The 26,262-nt window shown below is 42.2% G+C and overlaps 1 protein-coding gene across 4 annotated transcripts in view; it reads left to right on the top strand.

Moving 5' to 3' along the window:
* Positions 1 to 26,262, top strand: part of LOC132425944 (RE1-silencing transcription factor-like) — a 191,574-nt gene that overhangs the window by 155,051 nt on the left and 10,261 nt on the right. For 2 of the 4 annotated variants that reach the window (XM_060012461.1, XM_060012460.1), the window contains 2 exons: positions 15,193 to 16,096; positions 22,419 to 22,502. In XM_060012461.1, the coding sequence (XP_059868444.1) occupies positions 15,202 to 16,096; positions 22,419 to 22,502 (979 nt within the window). In that variant the 5' untranslated portion in view covers positions 15,193 to 15,201. Of the gene's footprint in view, positions 1 to 9,166; positions 9,319 to 9,438; positions 9,508 to 10,182; positions 10,541 to 15,192; positions 16,097 to 22,418; positions 22,503 to 26,262 lie in introns of those variants that run through there. The other 2 variants (XM_060012463.2, XM_060012462.1) reach the window with 2 other exon arrangements.

Genomic DNA, 26,262 nt, shown 5'->3' with positions numbered 1-26,262 from the left:
GAGTACAGGAAAAGTTTTTGTTGTTGTTCTTTTTTTCTTTTTTATTAAAGTATAGTTGATATACAATGTTGTGTTAATTTTTGTTGTACAGCAAAATGATTCACTTATATATACATTCTTTTTTTTTTTTTTTTTTTTTTTTTTTTTTTTGCGGTACGCGGGCCTCTCACTGTCGTGGCCTCTCCCGTTGCGGAGCACAGGCTCCGGACGCGCAGGCTCAGCGGCCATGGCTCACGGGCCCAGCCGCTCCGCGGCATGTGGGATCTTCCTGGACTGGGCACGAACCCGCGTCCCCTGCATCGGCAGGCGGACTCTCAACCACTGCCCCACCAGGGAAGCCCTACATTCTTTTTTTAATATTCTTTTCCGTTATGGTTTATCTTAGGATATTGAATAAAGTTCCCTGTGCTATACAGTAGAAATTTGTTGTCTATCAATACTATATATAATAACTTACATCTGCTAACTCCAACCTCCCACTCCATCCCTCCCCCAACCCCCGCCCACCCTTGGCAACCACAAGTCTTTTCTCTATGTCCATGAGTCTGTTACTCTTTCTTAAATAGGTTCATTTGTGTCATATTTTATGTTACTTTTTTTAAGAAATTTATTTATTTATTTTTGGCTGTGTTGGGTCTTCGTTGATGCACGCGGGCTTTCTCTGGTTGCAGTGAGCGGGGACTACTCTTCATTTTGGTGTGAGGGCTTCTCATTGTGGAGCAAGGGCTCTAGGTGCGTGGACTTCAGTAGTTGTGGCTCGCGGGCTCTAGAGTGCAGGCTCAGTAGTTGTGGTGCATGGACTTAGTTGCTCCGTGGCATGTGGGATCTTCCTGGACCAGGGATCGAACCCATGTCCCCTGCATTGGCAGGCAGATTCTTAACCACTGTGCCACCAGGGAAGTCCCTGTGTCATATTTTAGATTCCACATATAAGGGATATCATATGATATTTTTCTTTCTGACTTACTTCATTTACTATGATAATCTCTGTCTCCATCCAAATTGCTGCAATGGCATTATTTCATTCTTTTTTAGGGCTGAGTGGTATTCCATTGTATATATGTACCATATCTTCTTTTCTTTTTTTTTTTTTTTTTTTTTTTTGCGGTACATGGGCCTCTCACTGCCACACTGCCATGGCCTCTCCCCTTGTGGAGCACAGGCTCCGGACGCGCAGGCTCAGCGGCCATGACTCATGGGCCCAGCCGCTCCGCGGCACGTGGGATCCTCCCGGACCAGGGCACGAACCTGCGTCCCCTGCATCGGCAGGCGGACTTTCAACCACTGCGCCACCAGGGAAGCCCCTGTACCATATCTTCTTTATCCATTCATCTGTCAGTGGACATTTAGGTTGCTTCCCTGTCTTGGTTATTGTGAATAGTGCTGCTATGAACATAGGGGTGCATGTATCTTTTTGAGTTATAGTTTTGTTGGTATATATGCCCAGGAGTGGGATTGCTGGATCATATGGTAATTTTATTCTTAGTTTTCTGAGGAACCTCTATACTGTTTTCCATAGTGTTTGCACCAACTAACATGCTCACCAATAGTGTAGGAGAGTTCTATGGGAAAAGTTTTAACTCCTAGACACTTTTGTATGAGTATATTAAAATTTTATTCATTCGCTAGCTGGGCTTTAGGCTTGTTTCTGTTCTTGGACACTAATCTATAGGGTTTTTTGCATGGCGTAAGTTTTCAATTCTCCTCAGTTGATACCTGGAATGGCATATCTAGATTGTGTTCTACGTGTCTCTATAAGAAACTTTAAGACTATTTTCCAGAATGGTTCTTTTGGGGGATGTTGAACCAAAAGACAGAAGCAAGCCGAAGATTGGGAGAAGTGAGGATTTATTACTTGCAGCAAATAAGGAGAACACTTGGGACGTTTCCCAAAGCAGTGTCTCCCAAACAGCAAAATTGGGGAACTTAATTTTAAGCTAAGGGTACATACATATTCTTGAAGGAGCTAGAGCAGAGAATTCAACACAGAACTGGGACATAGGTTGACAGAGTCCAAGCTTTAGTTGATAGAAGTCAGAAAAGGTCAATATCATCATTGCATCCTCCACCTGGGTAGGGGCCTTGGTTCCTGCAGAACTCAAAGATATGTAACAGATTGTTATTTATATCCCTTGAGGAGAAACTAAACTCGTCTTATCTCTGAACTATTGTTTCCTGACTGTTTTTCCTTTGTTCCTTTCTTTCCTAATTTCCCTTAAGATCTTTAATTACTGAGGCAAGCATGGTGCCAGTCTTAGATGCAGAAAACTTAGGCCAAATTAGTTTCTCTTATATGTCGGGAAAGCCATGCCTGGTTCTCTTTCTCTGGGGACCCCCTACCAGTTTTCATTTCCATTATCAATAGATGAGAGCTCTAGTTGCTCAGCTTCCCCATCAGCACCTTATATGGATAGCTATGTTACTTTTAGCCATTCTGGTAGGTTAAGTGATTATTTGAAGACAAATAAGGAAATGTCCATTGAAGAAACATTTATTTATAAAACCACCACCTGGTTTTAGCTTTGGCTGGGTTGATATAAATACTTTGTTTGATTTTATTGACTGTGTCAGAAATAAGATCATGTGGAGAACACACAACACAATTCTTTATCTCTTCAGGTCCTCATGGTCAGGTCAGAAAGGGTATAAAAACTATGTACAATAGTATACCTCTCATGGTACTCTGGAAGATTTTGCCTCTTTTCGGAAGGAAGGGAAAGACAGCCAGAAGTTGTCTTTTGAATCAAGTCCCATTTCCCCTAAATTGACAATGAGCTTTGTAGGTTAAAAGGTCAATGCTGGGGCATGAGTGTTTTAAAAGCAATGCAGGACAATAAGGGTTTCCCGTGCCAGAAGGTAATCTTAACCTTAAAATAGGCTTAAGAGTTAAGGAAATGTGGATCTGAAGAGACTTCTTACCTCAGATATATGCTATCTGTATAGCCATTGAACAAAATAATTCACCAGGCCCAAAAGAGTAAAAGATATTTTAGGTAAGGGCAGACTGCTGCCAGTGAAGAGAATTTAAGGCACGTGGGAAGGGCACTGGACCGGTTGGGAATCTGTGTCCCTGGATCCAAGTTCTGGCCGTGGCCTAACTAGTTGTGCAAATCTGGACAAGACAAATGCTTGCAGGCCTGTCTCTTTTCATCTATAAAACAAGAGCTTGGACCCCTAAGGTCTCTTCCAGTTGCAACATTTTGTGGTCAGCATATGACATGGAGGAAGGATTCTGGGAAGAAGGACAATAGAGGAGGCCACAACAAAGAGATGGAATGCAGGGGAGGGGCAGGGCTGTGCAGGGAGAGGGGTGTGGCTTGTATTTAAACAGGGGCAGGCAATTCCCTGGCAGTCCAGTGGTTAAGACTCCTTGCTTTCACTGTGGAGGGCCTGGGTTCAATCCCTTGTCGGGGAACTAAGGTCCCACAAGCTGCATGGTAGTGGTGGCGTGGCCAAAAACAAAAAACAAGGGGCTTCCCTGGCGGTCCAGTGAGTAAGACTCTGCCCTTGCCCTGCAGGGGGCACGGGTTCGATCCCTGGTCAGGGAAAGTCCCACATGCCATGTGGTATGGCCAAAAAAAATAGAGGCAAAAACCAAAAAAACAGGGGCAAATGGAAGGACCGTTGAGGCCCAAACGGACTCTTAAATTTCACCAAGGATAATCCAAGGAAAGACTGGTGTGTGGAACTAGGAGTGTGCTAGGAATACAATATGCAGAAGAGCCGGAAGGGAGATTTTCGACAGGAAGGCAGCGCACAGGGACCGGTGATCTGAGAGCATTTATTTGTCCATTCAACAAACAGCTATTGAAAAGGGGATATTTTAGGGGCCATTCAAAGAGGCAGGCCAGCATTTAGCATGAGGGAAGTCTGTGATGGGTATTGAGCTGGGGGTACCAATGGGGATATGAGGGGCCCCATTTTGAGACTGTGACACCAAACTAGGATCCTGTAAATTTAACAAACACTTGTTGAGCAACTACCATGTTATAGGCACTGGAGATAAAGACTAATTTCTCTGCCCTTCTGCACCTTGGTTCTAGTAAGGAAAGATAAACAATAAAATGGTAAATAAAATGAATAAATAAAATACATGGGATGTTTGTTAGTGATAAATGCTAATAAGAAAAACAAAGCAGGGAAGGACAGTAGGATTGGGTGTAAAGGGAATGGGGCTGTAATTCTAAAGAGTGTGGCCACTGAGAAGATAACATCGGACCCAGGAGGGGAGGGAGTGAGCGGGATGGACACAGAGGTACTGGATAGTCTTTCAGAAAAAGAACAGCAAGTCGGGAGAGTAGCCAGGGTTCAACAAGGCCAGTGAGGTGAAGGGAAGAGGAACGAGGGGAGAGTAGTTCAAAATGTGGTCTGGGTTCCATGAGGAGGCAGGAAGGATCCCGGCTCATTCTGGACCTCCCTTGCTCACCTCCTTCCCGTCCCTCAGCATTTAGGGAACACCTCTGTGGCTCAAGCTGCAGATACTGTCATGGATAAGACACTGTGTTCCAGTTACCAGAACCAGAACAGAAGGTCGGGGCCCAACTGGCAGCGAGGGGAGATGAAGCTGCTATCAACAGCACTAGATCAGGCCGTAAATCCCTGTCTTCAGACACCATCATTCTTGAAGCCAGTGTGGCTCAAGACCTACTGGTGGGTCTCCCCACAGAGGGCAAAAGAAGCTACAGAGAAGAAACTAGGACTGCCAGGTATACTGAACTAATATATATATATATATATATATATATAACTAATATATATATATAGTATATATATATAGTATATATATATAGTATATATATATATACTATATATAGTATATACATATAGTATATATAGTATATATATAGTATATATATATTAGTAATATATATATACTATATATAGTATATATATAGTATATATATATTACTAATATATATAGTATATATATTAGTATATATATATTATATATAATATATATGTTCTAGGAAATACCTGCACAATATTCAATTTTTTAAAAATAAATTCATTTATTTATTTATGGCTGCGTTGGGTCTTCGTTGCTGCGTGCGGGCTTTCTCTAGCTGCAGCGAGCGGGGCTGTTCTTCCTTGCGGTGCGCCGGCTTCTCGTTGCGGTGGCTTCTGTTGTTGCGGAGCACAGGCTGTAGGCGGGTGGGCTTCAGTAGTTGTGGTGCGTGGGCTCAGTCGTTGTGGCTCGCGGGCTCTAGAGCACAGGCGCAGTAGTTGTGGTGCCTGGGCTTAGTTGCTCCGCGGCAGGTGGGATCTTCCCGGACCAGGGCTTGAACCCGTGTCCCCTGCATTGGCAGGCGGATTCTTAACCACTGTGCCACCAGGGAAGCCCAAGATTCAAATTTTAACAGAATAAAAAGCACCTTATTGCTGTACAGCAGAAACTAACACAACACTGTAAATCAACTATATTCCAATAAAAACTAATTGAAAAAAAAAAGCACCTTAGACTACTAAGCTGCTGAGAATTTTAGCCATCAATAGTACAACCTCTTCATTTTACAGAAGAAAGTCAAGAGCAGTGATTTCTCAAAGCAACATAGGGAAGGAGAAACCATTCTCTAGCCTATCTGGCCAGTGCACTGTCTAATCTGTTGCCGGAAAAATGGGGCAGGAGAGGATGGTCATGTCTCAGGTCTCCGGTGAGTTCCTGGGATGGGCGCCAAGTGAGGGTCCTTGGCTTCTCTCAGGGAAGAATTCAAGAGCTAGTAAAGTGAAAGCAAATTTGTTTAGAGAGATACACATTCCATAGACGGATTGGGGGCTGTCTCAGAAGGCTAGAGGCCCTGGGGTGTGCAGGTGTTTACTTTTTATGGACTGGGTAATTTCAAAGGCTAACAAGTGGGAGGAATATTCTAACTACCTTGGAGAAGGGGCAGGGATTTCCAGGAATTGGGGCACCACCCACTTTTGGGCCTTTTATGGTCAGCCTTGGAACTGTGATGGCACCTGTGTGTGTTTCATTTAGAATGCTAATGTATTACAATGAGCATATAATGAGGCTCAAAGTCTACTGGAAATCTAATCTTCTGCCATCTTTGGCCTAGTAGGTTCTAACCCGTTTCTGTCATGTCCTGATCTTCTTAATGGTTGTATCATTCTTTTATTTGTTGTGCCCTGAACCCTTCCTTTTCTGTCTCAAATCTATCACAACTTTTGTTACCATCACCAAAAGTTTCAGAATAAGATTGTAGAGAGCACAAAGCAATATTTTAAGTTACTGTAAGTTATTGTTATTATAAGTTATTAAAAGTTATTGTTAAGTTATTGTAAGTCATTGTGAACTAAATGAGAAATGGAAATTGTGCTGACTCAGAGAACACAAATTTCAGAGCCAGATTTTAATCCTTACAGGATCAGTTATCTCTGGAGGAGACTCCTGGAGGTGCAAAGTGGAAATGTAGGGAAAATGGGAGAAAGGCCCCAGGTGTTCGTCCAATGTTACCTCTTTGGCTGGTGATAGTGGAACCATAACGTTTCAACATCAGGATGGAGATGTTGTACCCTAATTTTTTTTTTTTTTTGCGGTACGCGGGCCTCTCGCTGCCGTGGCATCTCCCATTGTGGAGCACAGGCTCCGGACGCGCAGGCTCAGCGGCCATGGCTCACGGGCCCAGCCACTCCACGGCATGTGGGATCTTCCTGGACAGGGGCACGAACCCATGTCCCTTGCATCGGCAGGCGGACTCTCAACCACTGCGCCACCAGGGAAGACCAAGATGTAACATTTAAAGTGGATTATTGAACTTCTTAAAAAGAGCTCAGTCAAATTGAGCTTTTCCTGAAGAAAAAGCGAATCATGGTCAGGAATAAAAAGCATAGAAGCTCAAAAACAATATTTAACCAAACTTATGAAGTGAATCTCTAGAGAAAAATATTACTAAGAACATATGACAATTAAAAATTTTTAAATGATGAATTAAATTTCTGGGAAAGAATCCATGGGCTCAGATTTTAAAAACCAGAAATCAGTGACAGTTTAAAGTCTTTATTTTGTAGAAGATCTTAAATTTTGGATGCAGCAAAGTAACACAGAGCTTCTTGAAAACAATTAATAATTAGTTTATAGAACCAGCTTTTCAATGGAAAGTTTCTATTGATTTGTAACTTGGCTTTGAATTTGACCTGTGGCCTTCATGTCATGATAATTTGGGTCACTCTGAATATGCCATCTCTTGAACAAGGGCCTCCGCTAATTTTAAATGAATGCAGCTGCTGATTTGCCATTCATCTATTTGCATCACAATATGTGGGAATAAATTCCCAATTAATAAAACATTTCCAGTAAGCAGTCAGACTGAGGAATGAAGGACATTTATCTAGTAAGTTTAAAAAGAGATGCTGCCTTTTTGGACATGAAAAAGGGAAAGAATGTTAACATTTTTGAGGGCTTTGTAGAGGACAGAATTGTTCCCTGGGCTACAGCATCTAAAAAACCCATGCAACCTCAAATTAGATTTTAGTTAAAAAAATTTTTTTTTAACTGAATAAATGCAGAAACATTTGGGGGATTCCCTGGTGGTGCAGTGTTTAGGACCTGGCGTTTTCACTGCCAGGGGCCCAGGTTCCATCCCTGGTCAGGGAACTCTTGATTCATGCAAGCCATGTGGTGTGGCCAAAAAAACAAAAAAGTTTGTTACCAGGCCTACAAAGGTTTTCTTCCTTCTTTCCTTTCTTCCTTCCTTTCATTCCTTCTACACTCCCCCCACCCCCCATTCTCTCTTTTTTTTTTTTACCGTTCCCTTCTGCATTTTTCTTTTTCTTTTGGGATCAATGAAGGTGAATACTTCTTGATTCATGGGGAGAGTTTGAATTTGATATTAAGTATCAAAACCTTTTGTGGTTAAGCACCATAGGACCTTCATTCCATTTTGCATCTGACATTGCATTAATTAATAACATTGTCAACAGTTAGGAAAAGAAGTCTACTGAGGAGTAGACCAGAGAGTCTGAAAGCTCTCTCATAAGAGAAAAAAGTGAAGGAACTTTAAAGAGAAGGAACTGGGGGAGCCTGAGAAGGAGGTAGGGAAGTCTCAGGTAGGTTTTTGAGCTTGCTGTTTTCACTGTGTATAATGTTCCTTCCCTTATTTTCTACCTGTTGAAATTCTCCCAGTGCTCAAGGCCAGATCAGATAATCATCTACTGTGACGTTTCTAGATCCTCTTAGTTAGAAACTATCTCCCTCCTCTAAACCCCCAAAGCACTTGCTGCTACCTCTTTTATAAAACTGATAGTCCAACTTATCTAGATCTGGGTAGTCAGGATCTCGAATGCCACACTAAGGGGTTTAAGGGAGCCATTCAATTTCTGAGGACAGCTGTTATTTAAGACATCTAAGGCATTTCTGGTACAAAAAGAAGGGAAGGGGGCATGAAACTACTCTCTCTCTCTCTCTCTCTCCCTCTCTCTCTAGCATATTACTGTGTACCAGGTAGCATGCATGGGTTACCCCACTTTATAAACGTGGAAGCAGGTTACTCTCCAAAACTTGCTCAGGAAGCAGCCTCCACGTCCTCACCACCCTCTATACCCTCTGTAATCTGAGGGTAATTGCTACACTGAAATAGTGCTTTGAAGGCTCAGCAATGACCTTCCACGTCTAGGGACTTGTCCCCTCTGTCCTCATTCTCACAATTTTGAATCCACAACCTTCCTGTAACATTTTCTTTTCACAACTCACTAACTGATTGCGTTTTTTTGGCTTACATTTTAAAATTTGGAAGGCATTTTTTACGTAGAAGCTTAAAATGAAGCTTAATTAGTTAAGGGTGGAGACTTGAAGAGATTCTTAAAGGTATTTTCAAGCACTTTAGACTTGAAAGGGAGGGTGACAAAGCTTATACATTTTTCTTTTAACAGTGCTGTTCTCATGCATGCACGCCAGGGCTGGGAGTTAACTTTTCTGTTTATGATGGAAATCAAGAAAGGGAGGCGGCCTCGCTTCTCTTTAGACCTAAGGGTCAGAGTTGGGGATCTGAGGAGGTCAGGGTCAGCTATCCGTCGGGGCGCCCCTAGCACGGCTGGGGCCCAGAGCAACCTCCTTCATCCAGGGGCGGGGCGCGCCAGGCGGCCACGCGCGGGGGCGGTGGAGAGGGCGTGTCCCGCGGGCGCGCGCGGGAGGCGGAGGGGGCGTGTCCCGGGAGTGGCGGCGGCGGCTGCGGCGGCGGCGGCGCCGCGGGCCGGGTGCGCGGCGCAGCCTTCTGTGCTGGAATGTGCGGCTCCCGAGAGCTCACGGCGCAGGAGCAGAGCAAGCGCCGCCGAGGTCCGGGGCCCCAGGTGGCGGCGGCGGCGGCGGCGGCGGCCGGGACGGTAGGGCGAGAGCCGGAGGCCTGAATACTCTCTGCAGCCCCTCTCCTGGGTCTTCGCGGGCCTCGACTGCCCCAGCGTCCAACTTTTCCGCCCTCTCCCTCCCCTCCCCCGAAACTCCAGCAACAAAGAAAAGTAGTCCGAGAAGGAGCGGCGACGCGGGTCTTCGCCCCTCCTCGCCCAGGAAGGCCGGTAAGCGTGGCGCGGTCTGGGTGACGGTTGGGTGGGGGCGGCGGGCCGGCCGGGCGGTCGTGGCGGCGGTTGCCGCGGGAGGGGGAGGGCGCGGAAGGACGCGGAGCGAGGCGCTGTCCAGGGCTGATTTGCAGATACTGTGGCTCCGGCGGTGGCGGCCGCGTCGGGCGGGGACTGGCGGCTGAACGGGATCGGGTTACACCGTCGCGGTCCGGGGGCTGGGCCGGGGGCGTTGGTGGGGAGCGGCGCGGCGCCGGGACCCCCTCCCCAGTTGAGGCCGGGCCGCCGCCTCCGCGCGGGCCCGGGCGTCCCTGGGAGTCTTGTCCTGAGGCCAGGAGCGGAGCTGCTTGGGGCCCTAGTTCTGAAACTTCCTCTCGTGCTCCTGCTCCAGGTCCCGCCGCAGCTCCTTGCTTGCCGGCGGTCCTCCCGCCCCCTCCCTCTGCGGCCTCTCCCTTTCGCCGGAAGGCGCCGTTGAGTGCGGCCGGGAGGGTTGAGTCAGCCTGGGGCTCGGGTGGTTCTGCCAATGGGGCTGGACAGCGATTTCTGCGATCGGGCCGCCCCGCCGCCGGGGCCCTCTGCGTGGGGCCACCTAGCCGCCGCCGTCGGCGGGGTCGGGGCGCGCGTCCCGCGGGGCGCCGTGGGGGAGTGAACCCGCAAACTTCCGGGGCGCGGGGTGCCCCCTCCGGCGCTCGGGGCCCGGCGCCTCGGGAGGGCGCTCGCGGCGGCTCCTCGGCCCCCTGCGGAGGGCGAGGCTGGGGCCGGCGAGCAGCCGGGACGGCGGCGACGCGGTAACTTTCCTCCCTCTTCCCGGACTCCGGCGCGCGAGACAGGAGGGGGCAGGCTGAACTGGGGAAGACTTGACCTGGCCCAGCGGCACCCCGAGTTTGCCCGTCTTGCAGTCTTTAGTGTTGGGGAGCCCAGGGAAAGGTTCAGGACGAGTGTGGCGGCAACTGGTGTGTCAGTGGTGCAGTGAGCGGGCCGAGCCGAGAGGAAGCGAGAGCTCCCGAGTTTGCAAAGAGCTGCTTTGTGTTTGGTACGTATTTTGAGAAAATGGCCGAATGCCTATTTGAGTTAGGAATGCCGCCGCCGAGGCAGGCTCTGGTGGCAGCAGCACGTAGGAATTCGCGTAGCACGTTGGGCTTTCGGACTGTGCTTGGACAGTCTTCCCGACCAACGTTAAAATCCCTTTGGGGATGGTAGTTAGAGTTTGGGAAGAATTAGAAATTACCGAGTAGTCTGGGCTGTTAAACCCTTGGACAGCGTTTGCTTTGTGTGATGGCATTTGATTCCAACTTTTGTTGGTACCTATGACTCAACCGGATTGTGTTTATGCACTTGGGTGAGACAGGATTACTTTTTGTATTTTGGGTTTAACATTTTTTTTTAGCCTTTGCCACCTATTTTGCTTTTTCTAATTCGCAGGAGAACACCTAATTTGAGAATTACACCTTTTAGATTGGAAAGTAGCATGGTTAAGACAGTTTATAAAAAAGCCCAACATGTTTTCAAGGTGATCTTGTTATGGCTCCGCCAGGCAAGTGGGCCAAGTCAAGCGCAGTGCAAGAAAGTTGCTGATTTGGAGCTGAGTTGTCCAGTTATTTTATTAGGGGGTTTGAAAGTTTCTGTATTTTCATTTGTGTATTTTTGAATACACCAAACTTCCCTTTTTACAGGAAGAAAGGTCCATAACTTTTGTTTACTTTGAAACAGGTCATCAAAAAAAGAAACTAAGTGGTACTTTAATGGTACTAAGTATGTTTTCAGAGTACATTGGACCCTTGAAACAACAGGAGTTTGAGCTGTATGGGTCCACTTATATGTGGATTTTGTTTTCCAAGAAATATATTGGAAAGTTTCTTAGAGATTTGCAACATTTTGAAAAAATTTACAGATGATACACATAGCCTAGAAATATCGAAAAAATTTAGAAGGTACCTCATGAGTGCCTAAAATATATGTAGATAATAGTGTATTTTATCATTTGCTACCATAAAATATATACAAATCTAATAAAAAGTTTAAATTTATCAAAAATTAAACAAACACAGACCACCCATGGCACCATTCCAGTCCAGAGAAATGTAAACAAATGTAAAGATGCAGTAGTAACTCATTACTGCCTAATATTAACTGTAGTCCATACTGTAGTACTGTAATAATTTCATAGCTACCTCTTTTTGCTGTTTTGGTGAGTGCAAGTGTTGCAGGTATCCACTCAAAACGTCTTGTGAGTCTAATCATTTCCAGGTGAGCAGTTGGTCTCTCCAGTAAACTGTGTTTGCAGTAAAAAAAAAAAAAAAAGTCACCTCTCGTAGTTCCTGAGCGTTTTTTATCGTGTTTAGTGTGATACCAGAAACCTTGAATAACACCGTGGGACCCATATGAAGTGTTCTAGTGATGCTGGAAATGCTCCCAAGAAGTAAAGTCATGGCATTAGAAGAAAAAGTTGAATTGCTTGATATGTACCATAAACTGAGTTCTGTAGTTTCTGTTACCCGCCATTTCAAGATCAATGAGTCCAGTGTAAGGATTGTTGTAAAAAAAGAAAAGGAAGTTTGGAAACTGTCTCTGCATTTTTGCCAGCAGACATGAAAGACTTACACTTTTTGCGAAATGCCTTTCTATCTCATTGAAAATGCATCTTTTACGTGGTTATAGCATTACTATAAGAAAGGCATACCTATAGAGTCTAATATGATTCGAGGAAAAGAGAAGTTATATGACGACTTAAAGCAAAAGGAAGGTGCAGTTTCTAAATCTGGAGAATTTAATGCCAGCAGAGGATAGTTTGGTAATTTTAGAAAAAAATATCAAGATACCAGAACCGGCTTTGAGTTCCCAGATGCCGTGAACACAGTTATTGAAGAGAAAGGCTGTCTGCCTAAACCAGGTTTTTAACACAGAGAAATGTGCCCTACTCTGGAAAAAATTGCCAAAAAGGTCATTCATTAGTAAGAAAGAGAAGTGAGCATCAGGATTTAAGGCTGATTGAAGACTAACATGTTTTGTGCGAATTGATTTTTTGATCAGGACTGCTCTTATCTATAAAGCTGCTAAGCCCACTATCCTTTTTTTTTTTTTTTTTTTTTGGCCACGCCATATGGTTTGCGTGATCTCAGTTCCCTGACTAGGGATTAAACCTGCGCCACGGCAGAAGCCTGGAATCCTAACCGCTAGGCTGCCAGGGAACTCCTGAAGCCCACTATACTTAAAGGGAAAAAAGATAAATACCAGTTGCTATTCTTTTGGTTGTACAACAAGAAGGCCTCGGCAATGAGAACACTTTTCTGGATTGGTTCCATCAGTGCTTTGTCCCTGATCACGAAGTACCTTGCAGTAAGGGACTGCATTTTAAAGTTTTTTGGTATTGGACAATGCCCCTGGCCACCTAGAACCATGAGCAACATTGAAGGTGTCAAAGTGGTATACTTGTCCCCCAACACAACGTCTTTGAATGAAGCCTGTATCGAGGTGTTGTAAGGATCTTGAAGGCTCATTACTTGTGGTACTCTATGAAAGGATTGTCAATGCTATGAAAGACAACCCCGATAGAACATCATGAAAGTCTGGAAGGATCACATCATTGTGATAGAAAAAGCTGTGAAAGCCAGCAAGCCTAAAACAATAAATTCCTGCTGGAGAAAACTGTGTCCAGATGTGCAAGACTTCACAGGATTTACGACAGCCAATCAAGGAAGTCATGAAAGAGATTGTGGGTATGGCAAAAAGGTGGGGGGGGGGGCGGTGAAGGGCTTCAAGATACATATCTTGGGAATATTCAAGAGCTAATAGACACCATACCAGAGGAATTAACGGGAGTCGATTTGGAGTTAAGTGTTTCTGAGCCGGTGCCAGATGATGAGGAAAAAGACATGGAAGTAGCAGTACCAGAAAACAAATTGACATTGGACAGTCTGGCAGCAGGGTTCCTTTTGTTGAAGACTACTTTTGACTTCTTTTATGACTTGGACCCTTGTGTGATACAGACACTAAAACTAAAGCCAGTGGTTGAAGAAGGATTAGTACCCTATAGAAACATTTTTAGAGAAGTGGAAAAGCAAAAAAGTCAGACAGAAATTAAGATGTATTTCCCTCAAGTTACACAGAGTGCCTCCCTCCTTCCACTTCCTCCACCTCTTCTGCCTCTGCACCTCTTTCTTCCTTCCCTTCCACTTCCTCTACCTCTTTCCACTCTGCCACTCCTGACTCAGCAAGACCAACCCCTCCTCTTCCCCGCCCTCCTCACCCTACTCAACTGAAGACAGAAAGATGAAGACCTTTATGATGATCCACTTCCACTTAATGAATAGTAAATAATCATGCCATTCAGTTAATAAACTTATCTGTTGGATATGTGTGTGTGTGTCTTGTGAAAATCTAGTAATCGTATAACAAGAGCTGGGAGACATTGTGTCATCATCGTCATTACCTAAGTATTCATTGTGTGCAAGACTTGTACAAAGGTATAAGATGATATTTAATATGAAATTAATAATGTATTAGTTTTTCTACTGCTGTATAACTTTGCTTTTAAATACTTACATTAAAATACAGTATGCCTCTTACAATTTGAGAAAGCGTATCAGCCTATCATCACATGTATGTAGTTTCTTAAAACAAAACAGTATTTCCAATACTATATTATGAATATGCCTTATACTATATGCTTAAAAATTTTGTGATTAATTCATTTGCATATAGGCTAGGCTACTGTGAAGCAGTCCTATTGATCACAATAGACTACCATAAAGCAATCATTGTTGCTGCTTCTTTATCAGTGCATTAATCGTTATACCTGTAAATAAGTATGAATTTCTTTTTCACATTATCTTTTCTCTTTTGATGCCTAATGTTAGTAATACGTGTAACATCTACAGTATTTTGCATCGTATAATACAATATTGATAAAGATACTGACAAGCACAATTCATCTTGTACACTATTATATAATGCACATAACATGCAAAATATGTTTAACTGATTGTTAATGTTATCCATAAGGCTTCCGGTCAGCAGTAGGCTATTGGTAGTCTAGTTTTTATGGAACCCAAAGTTACATGCAGATTTTTAACTGCACTGGGGATTGGTGCCCCTAACCCTCTTGTTCAAGGGTCAACTGTAGTTTATTCTTTTGGAGCTAGTTGAGTTCATATGAACTTCAATTCACTAACTATAGGCTTCTGCTTTTCAGGCTGTTTGTACTTAATAAATGCACAGGTAGCTTTTGGATTTTTCCCCTTTCTGATTCAGACCAGTAAACTTTTGAAGGGGGAGTTGAGAGGACAGCAGTTTACTGTTCATATATGGAATTTAAAATAAAATTTTAATTAGCACTAAAAATGAGGGTTACTTATATTTTTCCACTAGAAAAAGTAAAAGTGCTTGAGGGAAGGCAAGCCGGTGGTAGACCTAGTTGATGGATGAGTTGTGTCAAACGCTTGATAGAATTTTTTGTAGGGGCTCATAGAAATTTTTTTTGATAACTGCAGTAAAGAGAATTTGGAATTACAAAAATATTGTAAAGGCTTATTTTCAGTAGTTAATGAAGCTGATTGAGTTTAAAGATTATATTGGAAAATGTATCTTTTTAAGTTATGAAGAATTACAGTGATGTTGTGGTTTTAGACCAGTAAAAGTTGTGTTTAAAGTGGTGCTTTCGTGTTATTTGTTTTGTTTTGAATGCAGAACACCGTTATGGCCACCCAGGTAATGGGGCAGTCTTCCGGAGGAGGAGGTCTGTTCACCGGCAGTGGCACCATGGGCATGGCCTTGCCTAACGACATGTATGACTTGCCTGATCTCTCCAGAGCTGAACTGGCTGCGCCTCAGCTCATCATGTTGGCAAATGTGGCCTTAACTGGGGAAGTAAACGGCGGCTGCTGTGATTACCTGGTTGGCGAAGAAAGACAGATGGCAGAATTGATGCCTGTTGGGGATAACAACTTTTCAGATAGTGACGGAGAAGGACTTGAGGAGTCTCCTGAGGTAAAAGGCGAGCCCAGTGGGCTGGAAAACATGGAACTGGAGAGTTTGGAACTCAGTGTTGTGCAGCCGCGGCCTGTGTTTGAGGTGTCAGCTGCCTCAGAACCGTACAGCGCAAATAAAGATCTTCCTCGGGAAACACCTGTAGCAGAGGACAAATGCAAGAACTTGAAGACCAAGCCCTTTCGCTGTAAACCATGCCAGTATGAAGCAGAATCTGAAGAACAGTTTGTGCATCACATCCGAGTTCATAGTGCCAAGAAATTTTTTGTGGAGGAAAGTGCAGAGAAGCAAGCCAAAGCCAGGGAATGTGGCTCTTCCACCGGGGAAGAGGGAGATTTCTCCAAGGGCCCCATTCGCTGTGACCGCTGCGGCTACAATACCAATCGCTATGATCACTATACTGCTCACCTGAAACACCACACCCGAGCCGGGGACAATGAGCGAGTCTACAAGTGCATCATTTGCACGTACACCACAGTAAGCGAATATCACTGGAGGAAACACTTGAGAAACCATTTTCCAAGGAAAGTATACACATGTGGAAAATGCAACTATTTTTCAGACAGAAAAAACAATTATGTTCAGCATGTTCGAACTCATACAGGTAAGAGGACCTTTCTTGTTTATAAGTGTACGCTACCCCCCAAATGAAACACTTTAAAAATGAAAAATTTCAAACATCTCAGAAGAGAATGCCCCACTGCACCCATGGGTCCCCATCAGCTATACTCAAGAGTTATTAATATTTTGTCATATTTGGCAATTCAGTTTTTTAAATAACAGCTTTATTGAGATGTACTCCACTCCCACACAATTCATCCATTGAAAGTTAGAATGCATTGGTTTTACTGTGTTCACAGAATTGTGCAGCCAACACCACAGTCAATTTTGGGACATCTTCACCCCAAAAGGAAACCCCTCTCAGTGGTTGCTCCCCATTTCTCCCCAACACCCCTTAATTATTCACTTTTAAATTGACTTTCATTAAGGGGTCTCATTTTTTTTTTTTTTTTTTTGAGGTCCATGGGCCTCTCACCGCTGTGGCCTCTCCCGCTGCGGAGCACAGGCTCTGGACGCGCAGGCTCAGCGGCCATGGCTCACGGGCCCAGCCGCTCCGCGGCATGTGGGATCCTCCCGTACCGGGGCACGAACCCACGTCCCCTGCATTGGCAGGCAGACTCCCAGCCACTGCACCACCAGGGAAGCCCAAGGGGTCTCATTTTTTAAAAGCAGTGTTTGTAACTACTGATAGTTATGTTAACATTTTCCTGATGTGAATTGGTACCTTTGAGGACTGATTACTGGTCTGAACAAAATGGTTAGGGTAACCTAGTACTCTACTCTGTATCAGAAGTGAAAAGGGGCTCTGGAATGCTGTTTGCATCAGATCCCTTTTGCAGTAGTTGTCACTCTGCAGGACTGAACCCCATGCTGAAATGAGTCATACTGAGGAGAGGAATTGATGTTGCTTTGCTTAAGTGGTAGACATAAACAAGAAAACTTGCAGATGAAATTCTATTATAAGAAAGACCATGTGTAGCAAGATTCCTAAGCTCTAGTAGATGGCTTCTGTGTAATTTAAAGCTTTAAAATCTAGTTATGTAAAAGAATTTGCAATCTCTTTGGAATTTGTTATAATCTGTGATTGTCTCCAGGCTTCAAAACCATTTTATTACAAAAGTAAAAAAGTACACACACTTCACAATTACATGGCATAGGAAATGAGAGTTACTTGGGAATTCTACACCATTAATCACTTAACAGTTTTAATTAAACAAACTGTTAGACTAAACTAACCTCACCTGCAATATCATAAAACAAATCCCAGATACCATATATTCTTTCGCCCTAAGTACTTTATGTCCTTTCACAGTTTTGTGAAAACCTTGGGGCCTAATTTAGAATTGGCCATAATCTGTAGAGCTTTCAGGTAGTAACTGTGACATATGGTAAAAGTGCATGACTTTTATGTGTACACCTTTATGAATTTTTTTAAATTGAGGTATTATTGACAATGATGAAGTTTTACAAATATATATACTCATAGCCACCATGCAAGTCAGCATAAGGAATATTACCAGTGTTGGGACTTCCCTGGTGGTTCAGTGGTTAAAACTCTGTGCTCCCAATGCAGGGGGCCTGAGTTCGATCCCTGGTCAGGGAACTGGATCCTGCATGCCGTAGCTAAAAGATTCCCGCATGCCGCAACTAAGATCCAGCGCAGCCAACTGAATAAATAAATATATTTTTAAAAAGTATTAAAAAAAAGAATATGACCAGTGTCTTTGTCATATTAAATTTTGATTTTTTGGTGTCAGTTATATTTTGATACTTTCAAAATTGTTGAGTCACTGAACAGTTTAAAAATTTTCCCCAAAATCTAAAAATGTTTTCAACAATAAGTCTAAATTAGTTGATTTAAGAAATTTTTAGAATTAAAAAAAAGGAAAATGGAGAGAACTGGGAAAATTTCAGTTTTGTTGTATATTTTCAATTTTTTATGTATACTTTTTTAAAAATAGGATCTCTACTTTTTGCCATTTCTTAATTTTACAGTGGTTTCTTTTCACTTAATTACTGTCTAGGTGACTAATTTTAATGGCTGTATTTTATATACGTCATCATTCATTACTTAACTTTTTCTCCACATTAAAGTTGCTATTTCCACAATAAGGTTATGACTTACATAGCTAACATTGGTTGTACATATCTCATTTCATTTTAGTGTTAAACTTATTTGGTCTTAATACATTTTTTATTAAAAAATTTTTTTTATTTATGTGTTTTTTAAATTAATTAAATTTTTTGGCTGCGTTGGGTCTTGGTTGCTGCACACGGGCTTTCTTTAGTCGCGGTGAGCGGGGGCTACTCTTCACTGCGGTGCGCGGGCTTCTCATTGCGGTGGCTTATCTTGTTGTGGAGCACAGGCTCTAGGCGCGCGGACTTCAGTGGTTGCAGCACGTGGGCTCAGTAGTTGTGGCTCGCGGGCTCTAGAGCGCAGACTCGGTATTTGTGGCACACGGGCTCAGTTGCTCCGTGGCATGTGGGATCTTCCTGGACCAGGGATCGAACCTGTATCCCCTGCATTGGCAGCTGGATTCTTAACCACTGCACCACCAGGGGAGCCCTGGTCTTAATACATTTTTTAACAAAATATTTGTTTTATTTTTGGCTGTGTTGGGTCTTAGTTGTGGCATGTGGGATCTTTCGTTGGGGTGTGTGGGCTTCTCTCTAGTTGTGGTGCAGGGGCTCCAGAGCGTGTGGTCTCTGCAGTTGTGGTACATGGACTCATTAGTTGGTGGAGCTCAGATTGCGTGGGCTCTGCAGTTGTGGTACACGGGCTCATTAGTTGGTGGAGCTCAGGCTCAGTTGCCCTGTGGTATGTGGGATCTTAGTTCCTGGACCAGGGATCGAACCCACGTCCCCTGCATTGGAAGGTGGATTCTTAACCACTGGAGCAGGAGGGAAGCCCCTGTCTTAATACTTTTAAAAAGCTTTTTCCCCCAGTATTACCTAATTTGTGGTTTTTTAAAAGAAAAAAATTTCAAAACAGTTTGTTGGTGTATAAATAGAAGGATAGTATTTATTATGTAAATTCTGAGAGTGTCAGTGGTATTAAATGCATGGTTCTGAAAATGGTATTTATGGAAAAATTAATTCATCTAGTGCTGAAGAGCAGAGGAGATAAGAAGCGATCATCAGCAGGAATCACTTGTTTCTTATTTCTCCCTTAGGTAGCCTACTTTTCAGGTTCACTTAGTGGGTGTCTTATGTTCCTGTATTGAGTGCTCAGTGTTAGGTGCTTTCTTCTACTCTCTCCTAATCTTCAGAACAATTTACTGAGGAAGACAGTGTTTACTGAGGGAGAACTTCAGGCTTGATAGCCTAAAGTGATGTGCCCATGGTCATATACAACTAAGATTCAAACTTCTGAATCTCATTTTATATGTAATCATCATGGTAGGGGGCTGAGGATTTCCATTTGAGTCTTCAATCAAAAGAGTTTTCATTTTGTGGTTTTGATATCTAACCAGTTCACAAATTTTACTTTAGTGCATTCATTTTTTTTTTAATGTATTTATTTATTTATATTTTGGCTGCATTGGGTGTTCGTTGCTGTGTGCTGGCTTTCTTTAGTTGCAGCGAGTGGGGGCTACTGTTTGTTGTGGTGTGTGGGCTTCTCATTGTGGTGGCTTCTCGTTGTGGAGCACGGGCTCTAGTCGCACGGGCTTCAGTAGTTGTGGCGTGCAGGCTCAGTAGTTGTGGTTCTCGGGCTCTAGAGCGCAGGCTCAGCAGTTGTGCACGGGCTTAGTTGCTCCGCTGCATGTGGGATCTTCCTGGACCAGGGCTCAAACCCGTGTCCCCTGCATTGGCAGGTGGATTCTTAACCACTGCGCCACCAGGGAAGTCCTCACAAATTCTACTTTAAAAGATGATGTTTTTGCCTATATGTGTGACTGAAAAATTACTAGCACTTCTAGAGTATTTATGCCTATTTTGGTGAGTTGCACAGGCAGAAGCAACTTGTTTCGTTAGGAAGAATTTAAAAGTAGATTATCCTTAGTTGATCCTTCACGTTAATCTGTAAGGGTATCAAATTTTTCTTCCGTTAACTTTTTTTGGTAACAGCTTGACTGATACACAATTGATGTACCATATAATTCACTGTAGATTGGCCTGTTCTGAACATTTCATATCAATGGAATCATATAATATGTGGCCCTCAGTGGCTACCTTCTTTCACTTAGTATAATGTCTTCAAGGTTCATCCATGTCCTATGTACAGTACTTGTTTTCCTTTTACTGCCAAATAATACTCTCTTGTATGGATAAGCAACATTTTGTTTATCTGTTTATCAGTTAATGGATTTTTGGATTATTTCCACTTTTTGGATATTATGAGTAATGTTGCTGTGACCATTCTTATACAAGTTTTTGTGTAGACATACGTTTTTATTTCTCTTGGGTAAATATACACCTAGGAGTGGAATTGCTAGGCCATATGGTAATTATGTTTAATCATTTGAGGGACCGGCAAACTGTTTTCCAGAGTGGCTGCACTGTTTTACAGTCTCACAGGCACTGTATCAGGGTTCCAAATTCTCCACAACCTAACAAATAAATGTTAACATCTGTTATTTTTGATTATAGCCATGTTGGTGCGTGTGAAATTTTCATCTCACTGCGGTTTTGTTTTAATTTCTCTTTTGGCTAATGATACTATGCATCTTTTCATGTGATTATTGGCCAATTATGTATCTTTTTTTACAAAAATACATTCAACATTTTTTTTTTTTTTTTGCGGTATGAGGGCCTCTCCCGTTGCGGAGCACAGGCTCCGGACACGCAGGCTCAGCGGCCATGGCTCACAGGCCCAGCCGCTTCGTGGCATGTGGGATCTTCCCAGACCAGGGCATGAACCCGTGTCCCCTGCATCAGCAGGCGGACTCTCAACCACTGCGCCACCAGGGAAAGCCCACATTCAACATTTTTTAAGCTATCTTAAAATTCATCCAGGCTAAAGTAGGCATTCTGTTACCATGAGCTATTTATGTCTAATCTATAGTACCAGCTAATAACAGCTGAACAGTTATTAGGAACACATTTCACACTTATCACCACATTCTCTTTTTATTTTTCACTCTGTCTATTCCTTTCCTTGTCCCATGTTATTAAATACATCTATTACTGTAATGTATAATATAGACAAAATAATAACTGTTGTTTATGTGCCAGGCACAGGGGTTGAATGCTCTACAGGTATTATCTTAAATTCTCACAATTCTAGAAAATGAAGGTAGTGTTACTGTTATAGATGAGGAGGCTTGCCTGAAGTCATACTTATTATCTTGTGGCCAAAAAATAGACAAAAACAAATTGTCAAGGTGTTTTTTTCAGTATATTTTGTGGTTGACAACGCCTGTCCAAAAAACACACATGTTCTGCCTTTGAATCTTAAATTCTTTAGTAGTAAATCACTGGTCTGTTATTGTCAGCTGGTCGCTGTCCCTGTGGCTTTATGAGTATAATTTAAAACTGACCTGAGTCTGGGACTTCCCTGGTGGCGCAGTGCTTAAGAATCCACCTGCCAATACAAAGGACATGAATATGAGCCCTGGTCCGGGAAGATCCCACATGCCGCAGAGCATCTAAGCCCGTGCGCCACAACTACTGAGCCTGTGTGCTAGAGCCCGTGAGCCACAACTACTGAAGCCCGCGTGCCTAGAGCCAGTGCTCCGCAACAAGAGAAGCCACCGTAATGAGAAGCCTGTGCACCACAACAAAGAGTAGTAAGTAGCTCCTGCTCGCCGCAACTAGAGAAAGCCCGCACGCAGCAACGAAGACCCAACGCAGCCAAAAAATACATAAATTTAAAAAAGAAAAAGAAAACTGACCTGAGTCTTCTATAAAACTTCTAATTATCACTTGAAATTTTTAGCTTAAAACAATAGCCTCCCCACTCAAAAATGTTATTGCTTTAAGCTAACAATTTAAAATGGTAGATTTATCATTTATAAGGATCCAAAAAATTACCCAAGCCATAGCATCAGAAAATTTGGGTACATGGTTTTGTTAAGGATAATTCTGATTTTCAGAAGTTGATTGATACCTGATCAAGATAATTTTTCAGTTCTTAATATTTGCTATTACACATGTAGCATTACTGTGAAAATTAAAAGGGCTATAATTCAGAAAGCCAATGATACTTTTTCTTCAGCAAAGCAGAAATAATGTAGTTATGTGTATTCTGAATTAAGTCATTTACTGTTTCAATAAATGATAAAAACTGGCCATTTTGCCAATAATAGGGAGAAAAAATTCTTGGTAAAAAATTTTTGCTCAGTATTGAATAATGTATGTATTGTTAGTGAGAATTGTATTTGCCTTATTTTATTATTTGAACATTAATCATTATATTTTTGTAGGAGAACGTCCGTATAAATGTGAGCTTTGTCCTTATTCAAGTTCTCAGAAAACTCATCTAACCAGACATATGCGTACTCATTCAGGTTGGTAAGAAATCGGAATTTTTCTATCATTTTTAGTAAACTACCATTATAAGGAAGTTCTTCTAGACCTGGAACTGGGTCATTATTTATGATTTATTTTTAATATAATTTGGATATTTATATACTTTTAATAATTTCAGTGTGTGGCTGCTGGGTTCCAGGGATTCCTACTTAGCTGCTTTCCTGAAATTTGGATTTGTGCTCTTGAGAGTTGATAAGGTTTCTGAGGATTGATTAACAAAAGCCAAACTTTAAGGAATGATTGATAATCCAGGATCCCAGTTTATTAACCTATAATAAATAAAATACAGGACTATAACAAGTGAGAGATTTATCCACTCTAGAACTGAAATAATCATTGTCACCATCCAGAATTGGTCCCCGTTATGAAGGTATATAGATGGCAAAATTAAAAAGCCAATATTAGCATAGGTGGTCTTGAATGGATAATTATTTCATTTTGGCCACACTGACCCTTGGGTGGTCCTAGAGATATTGACATGGTCCACAACTTCCTTTCCTTTTCTCAATAGATATGTTACCATTTCATCTTGCATGAAATATTTCGTACTGGAGGAAATACATCCAGTTTGTATTTGCCTTTGTAATATTTTTGTAGGTATCACACTGGATAGTTCCCCCATCCTGCTAACATAGGAATTCGTTTCCCATTGTGAGCACAGTGAATGTTTGTTAAAGGGAATTGACATCTTACTAAGTTTTTTCACGGACTACTCTTTTTTTTTTAACATCTTTATTGGAGTGTAATTGCTCTACAACAGTGTGTTAGTTTTTGCTTTATAACAAAGTGAGTCAGCCATACATATACATATATCCCCATATCTCCTCCGTCTTGTTTCTCCCTCCCACCCTCCCTATCCCACCCCTCTAGGTGGTCACAAAGCACTGAGCTGATTTCCCTATGCTATGTGGCTGCTTCCCACTAGCTATTGATTTTACATTTGGTAGTCTATATATGAACATGCCACTCTCTCACTTTGTCTCAGCTTACCCTTCCTCCTCCCCATGTCCTCAAGTCCATTCTCTATGTCTGCGTCTTTATTCCTGTCCTGCCCCTAGGTTCTTCAGAACTTTTTTTTTTTTTTAGATTCCATATATATATGTTAGCATACGGTATTTGTTATTCTCTTTCTGACTTATTTCACTCTGTATGACAGACTGTAGGTCCATCCACCTCACTACAAATAACTCCATTTCATTTCTTTCTATGGCTGAGTAATATTCCATTGTATGTATGTGCCACATCTTCTTTATCCATTCATCTGTCGATAGACACTTAGGTTGCTTCCATGTCCTGTCTGTTGTAAATAGAGCTGCAATGAACATTGTGGTACATGACTCTTTTTGAATTATGGTTTCTCATGGTATATGGTAGTGGGATTGCTGGGTCAGATGGTAGTTTTATTTTTAGTTTTTTTTCTTTAACTTTTTTAAAAATTTATTTGTTTTATTTATTTTTGGCTGCATTGGGTCTTTGTTGCTGCGTGTGGGCTTTCTCTAGTTGCGGTGAGCGGGGGTTACTCTTCGTTGCAGTGAGCAGGCTTCTCATTGCAGTGGCTTCTCTTGTTGTGGAGCATGGGCTCTAGGCACACGGGCTTCAGTAGTTGTGGCTTGCGGGCTTTAGAGCGCAGGCTCAGTAGTTCTGGAGCACACATTTAGTTGCTCTGCGGCATGTGGGCTCTTCACGGACCAGGACTCGAACCCTTGTCCCCTGCATTGGCAGGCGGATTCTTAACCACTGCACCACCAGGGAAGCCCTATTTTTAGTTTTTTAAGGAATCTCCATACTGTTCTCCGTAGTGGCTGTATCAATTTACATTCCCACCAACAGTGCAAGAGGGTTCCATTTTCTCCACACCCTCTCCAGCATTTATTGTTTGTAGATTTTTTGATGATGGCCATTCTGTGAGGTGATACCTCATTGTGGTTTTGATTTGCATTTCTCTAATGATTAGTGATGTTGAGCATCCTTTCATATGTTTGTTGGTGATCTGTATATCTTCTTTGGAGAAATGTCTGTTTAGGTCTTCTGTCCATTTTTGGTTTGGGGTGTTTGTTTTTTTGATGTTGAGCTGCATGAGCTGCTTGTAAATTTTGGAGATTAATCCTTTGTCAGCTGCTTTGTTTGCAAATATTTTCTCCCATTCTGAGGGTTGTATTTTCATCTTGTTTATGGTTTCCTTTGCTGTGCAAAAGCTTTTAAGTTTCATTAGGTCCCATTTGTTTATTTTTGTTTTTATTTCCATTTCTCTAGGAGGTGGGTCAAAAAGGATCTTGCTGTGCTTTATGTCATAGGGCGTTCTGCCTGTTTTCCTATAAGAGTTTTATAGTGTCTGGTCTTACATTTAGGTCTTTAATCCATTTTGAGTTTATTTTTGAGTATGGTGTTAGGGAGTGTTCTAATTTCATTCTTTTACATGTAGCTGTCAGTTTTCCCAGCACCTCTTATTGAAGAGACTGTCTTTTCTTCATTGTATATTCTTGCCTCCTTTATCAAAAATAAGGTAACCACATGTTCTTGGGTTTATCTCTGGGCTTTCTATCCTGTTGCATTGATCTATATTTCTGTTTTTGTGCCAGTACCATACTATCTTGATTAGAGTAGCTTTGTAGTATAGTCTGAAGTCAGGGAGCCTGATTCCTCCAGCTGTGTTTTTCTTTCTCAAGATTGCTTTGGCTATTCGGGGTCTTTTGTGTTTCCATACAAATTGTGAAATTTTTTGTTCTAGTTCTGTGAAAAATACCAGTGGTAGTTTGATAGGGATTGCATTGAATCTGTAGATTGCTTTGGGTAGTATAGTCATTTTCACAGTGTTGATTCTTACAATCCAAGAACATTGTATATCTCTCCATCTGTTTGTATCCTCTTTAATTTCTTTCATCAGTGTCTTATAGTTTTCTGCATACAGGTCTTTTGTCTCCTTAGGCAGGTTTATTCCTAGGTATTATTTTTTTGTTGTTGTAATGGTAAATGGAATGTTTCCTTCATTTCTCTTTCAGATTTTTCATCATTAGTGTATAGGAATGCCAGAGATTTCTGTGCATTAATTTTGTATCCTGCTACTTTACTAAATTCATTGATTAGCTCTAGTAGTTTTCTGGTAGCATCTTTAGGATTCTCTATGTATAGTATCATGTCATCTGCAAACAATGACAGCTTTACTTCTTCTTTTCCAATTTGTATTCCTTTTATTTCTTTTTCTTCTCTGATTGCTGTGGCTGAAACTTCCAAAATTATGTTGAATAATACTGGTGAGAGTGGAGAACCTTGTCTTGTTCCTGATGTTAGAGGAAATGGTTTCATTTTTTCACCATTGAGAATGATGTTGGCTGTGGGTTTGTCATATATAGCCTTTATTATGTTGAGGTAAGTTCCCCCTGTGCCTACTTTCTGGAGGGTTTTTATCATAAATGGGTGTTGAATTTTGTCGAAAGGTTTTTCTGCATCTATTGAGATGATGATATGGTTTTTCTCCTTCAATTTGTTAATATAGTGTATCACATTGATTAATTTGGGTATATTGAAGAATCCTTGCATTCCTGGGATAAACTCCACTTGATCATGGTGTATGATCCTTTTAATATGCTGTTGGATTCTGTTTGCTAGTATTTTGTTGAGGATTTTTGCAACTCTGTTCATCAGTGCTATTGTCATGTAGTTTTCTTTCTTTTTGACATCTTTGTCTGGTTTTGGTATCAGGGTGATGGTGCCCTTGTAGAATGAGTTTGGGAGTGTTCT

The sequence above is a fragment of the Delphinus delphis genome, chromosome 5 (genome assembly GCF_949987515.2).
Source record: "Delphinus delphis chromosome 5, mDelDel1.2, whole genome shotgun sequence".
NCBI lineage: Eukaryota > Metazoa > Chordata > Mammalia > Artiodactyla > Delphinidae > Delphinus > Delphinus delphis.
Note: the sequence above shows the minus strand (reverse complement) of the source record. Positions and strands in the feature narration are given on the sequence as shown.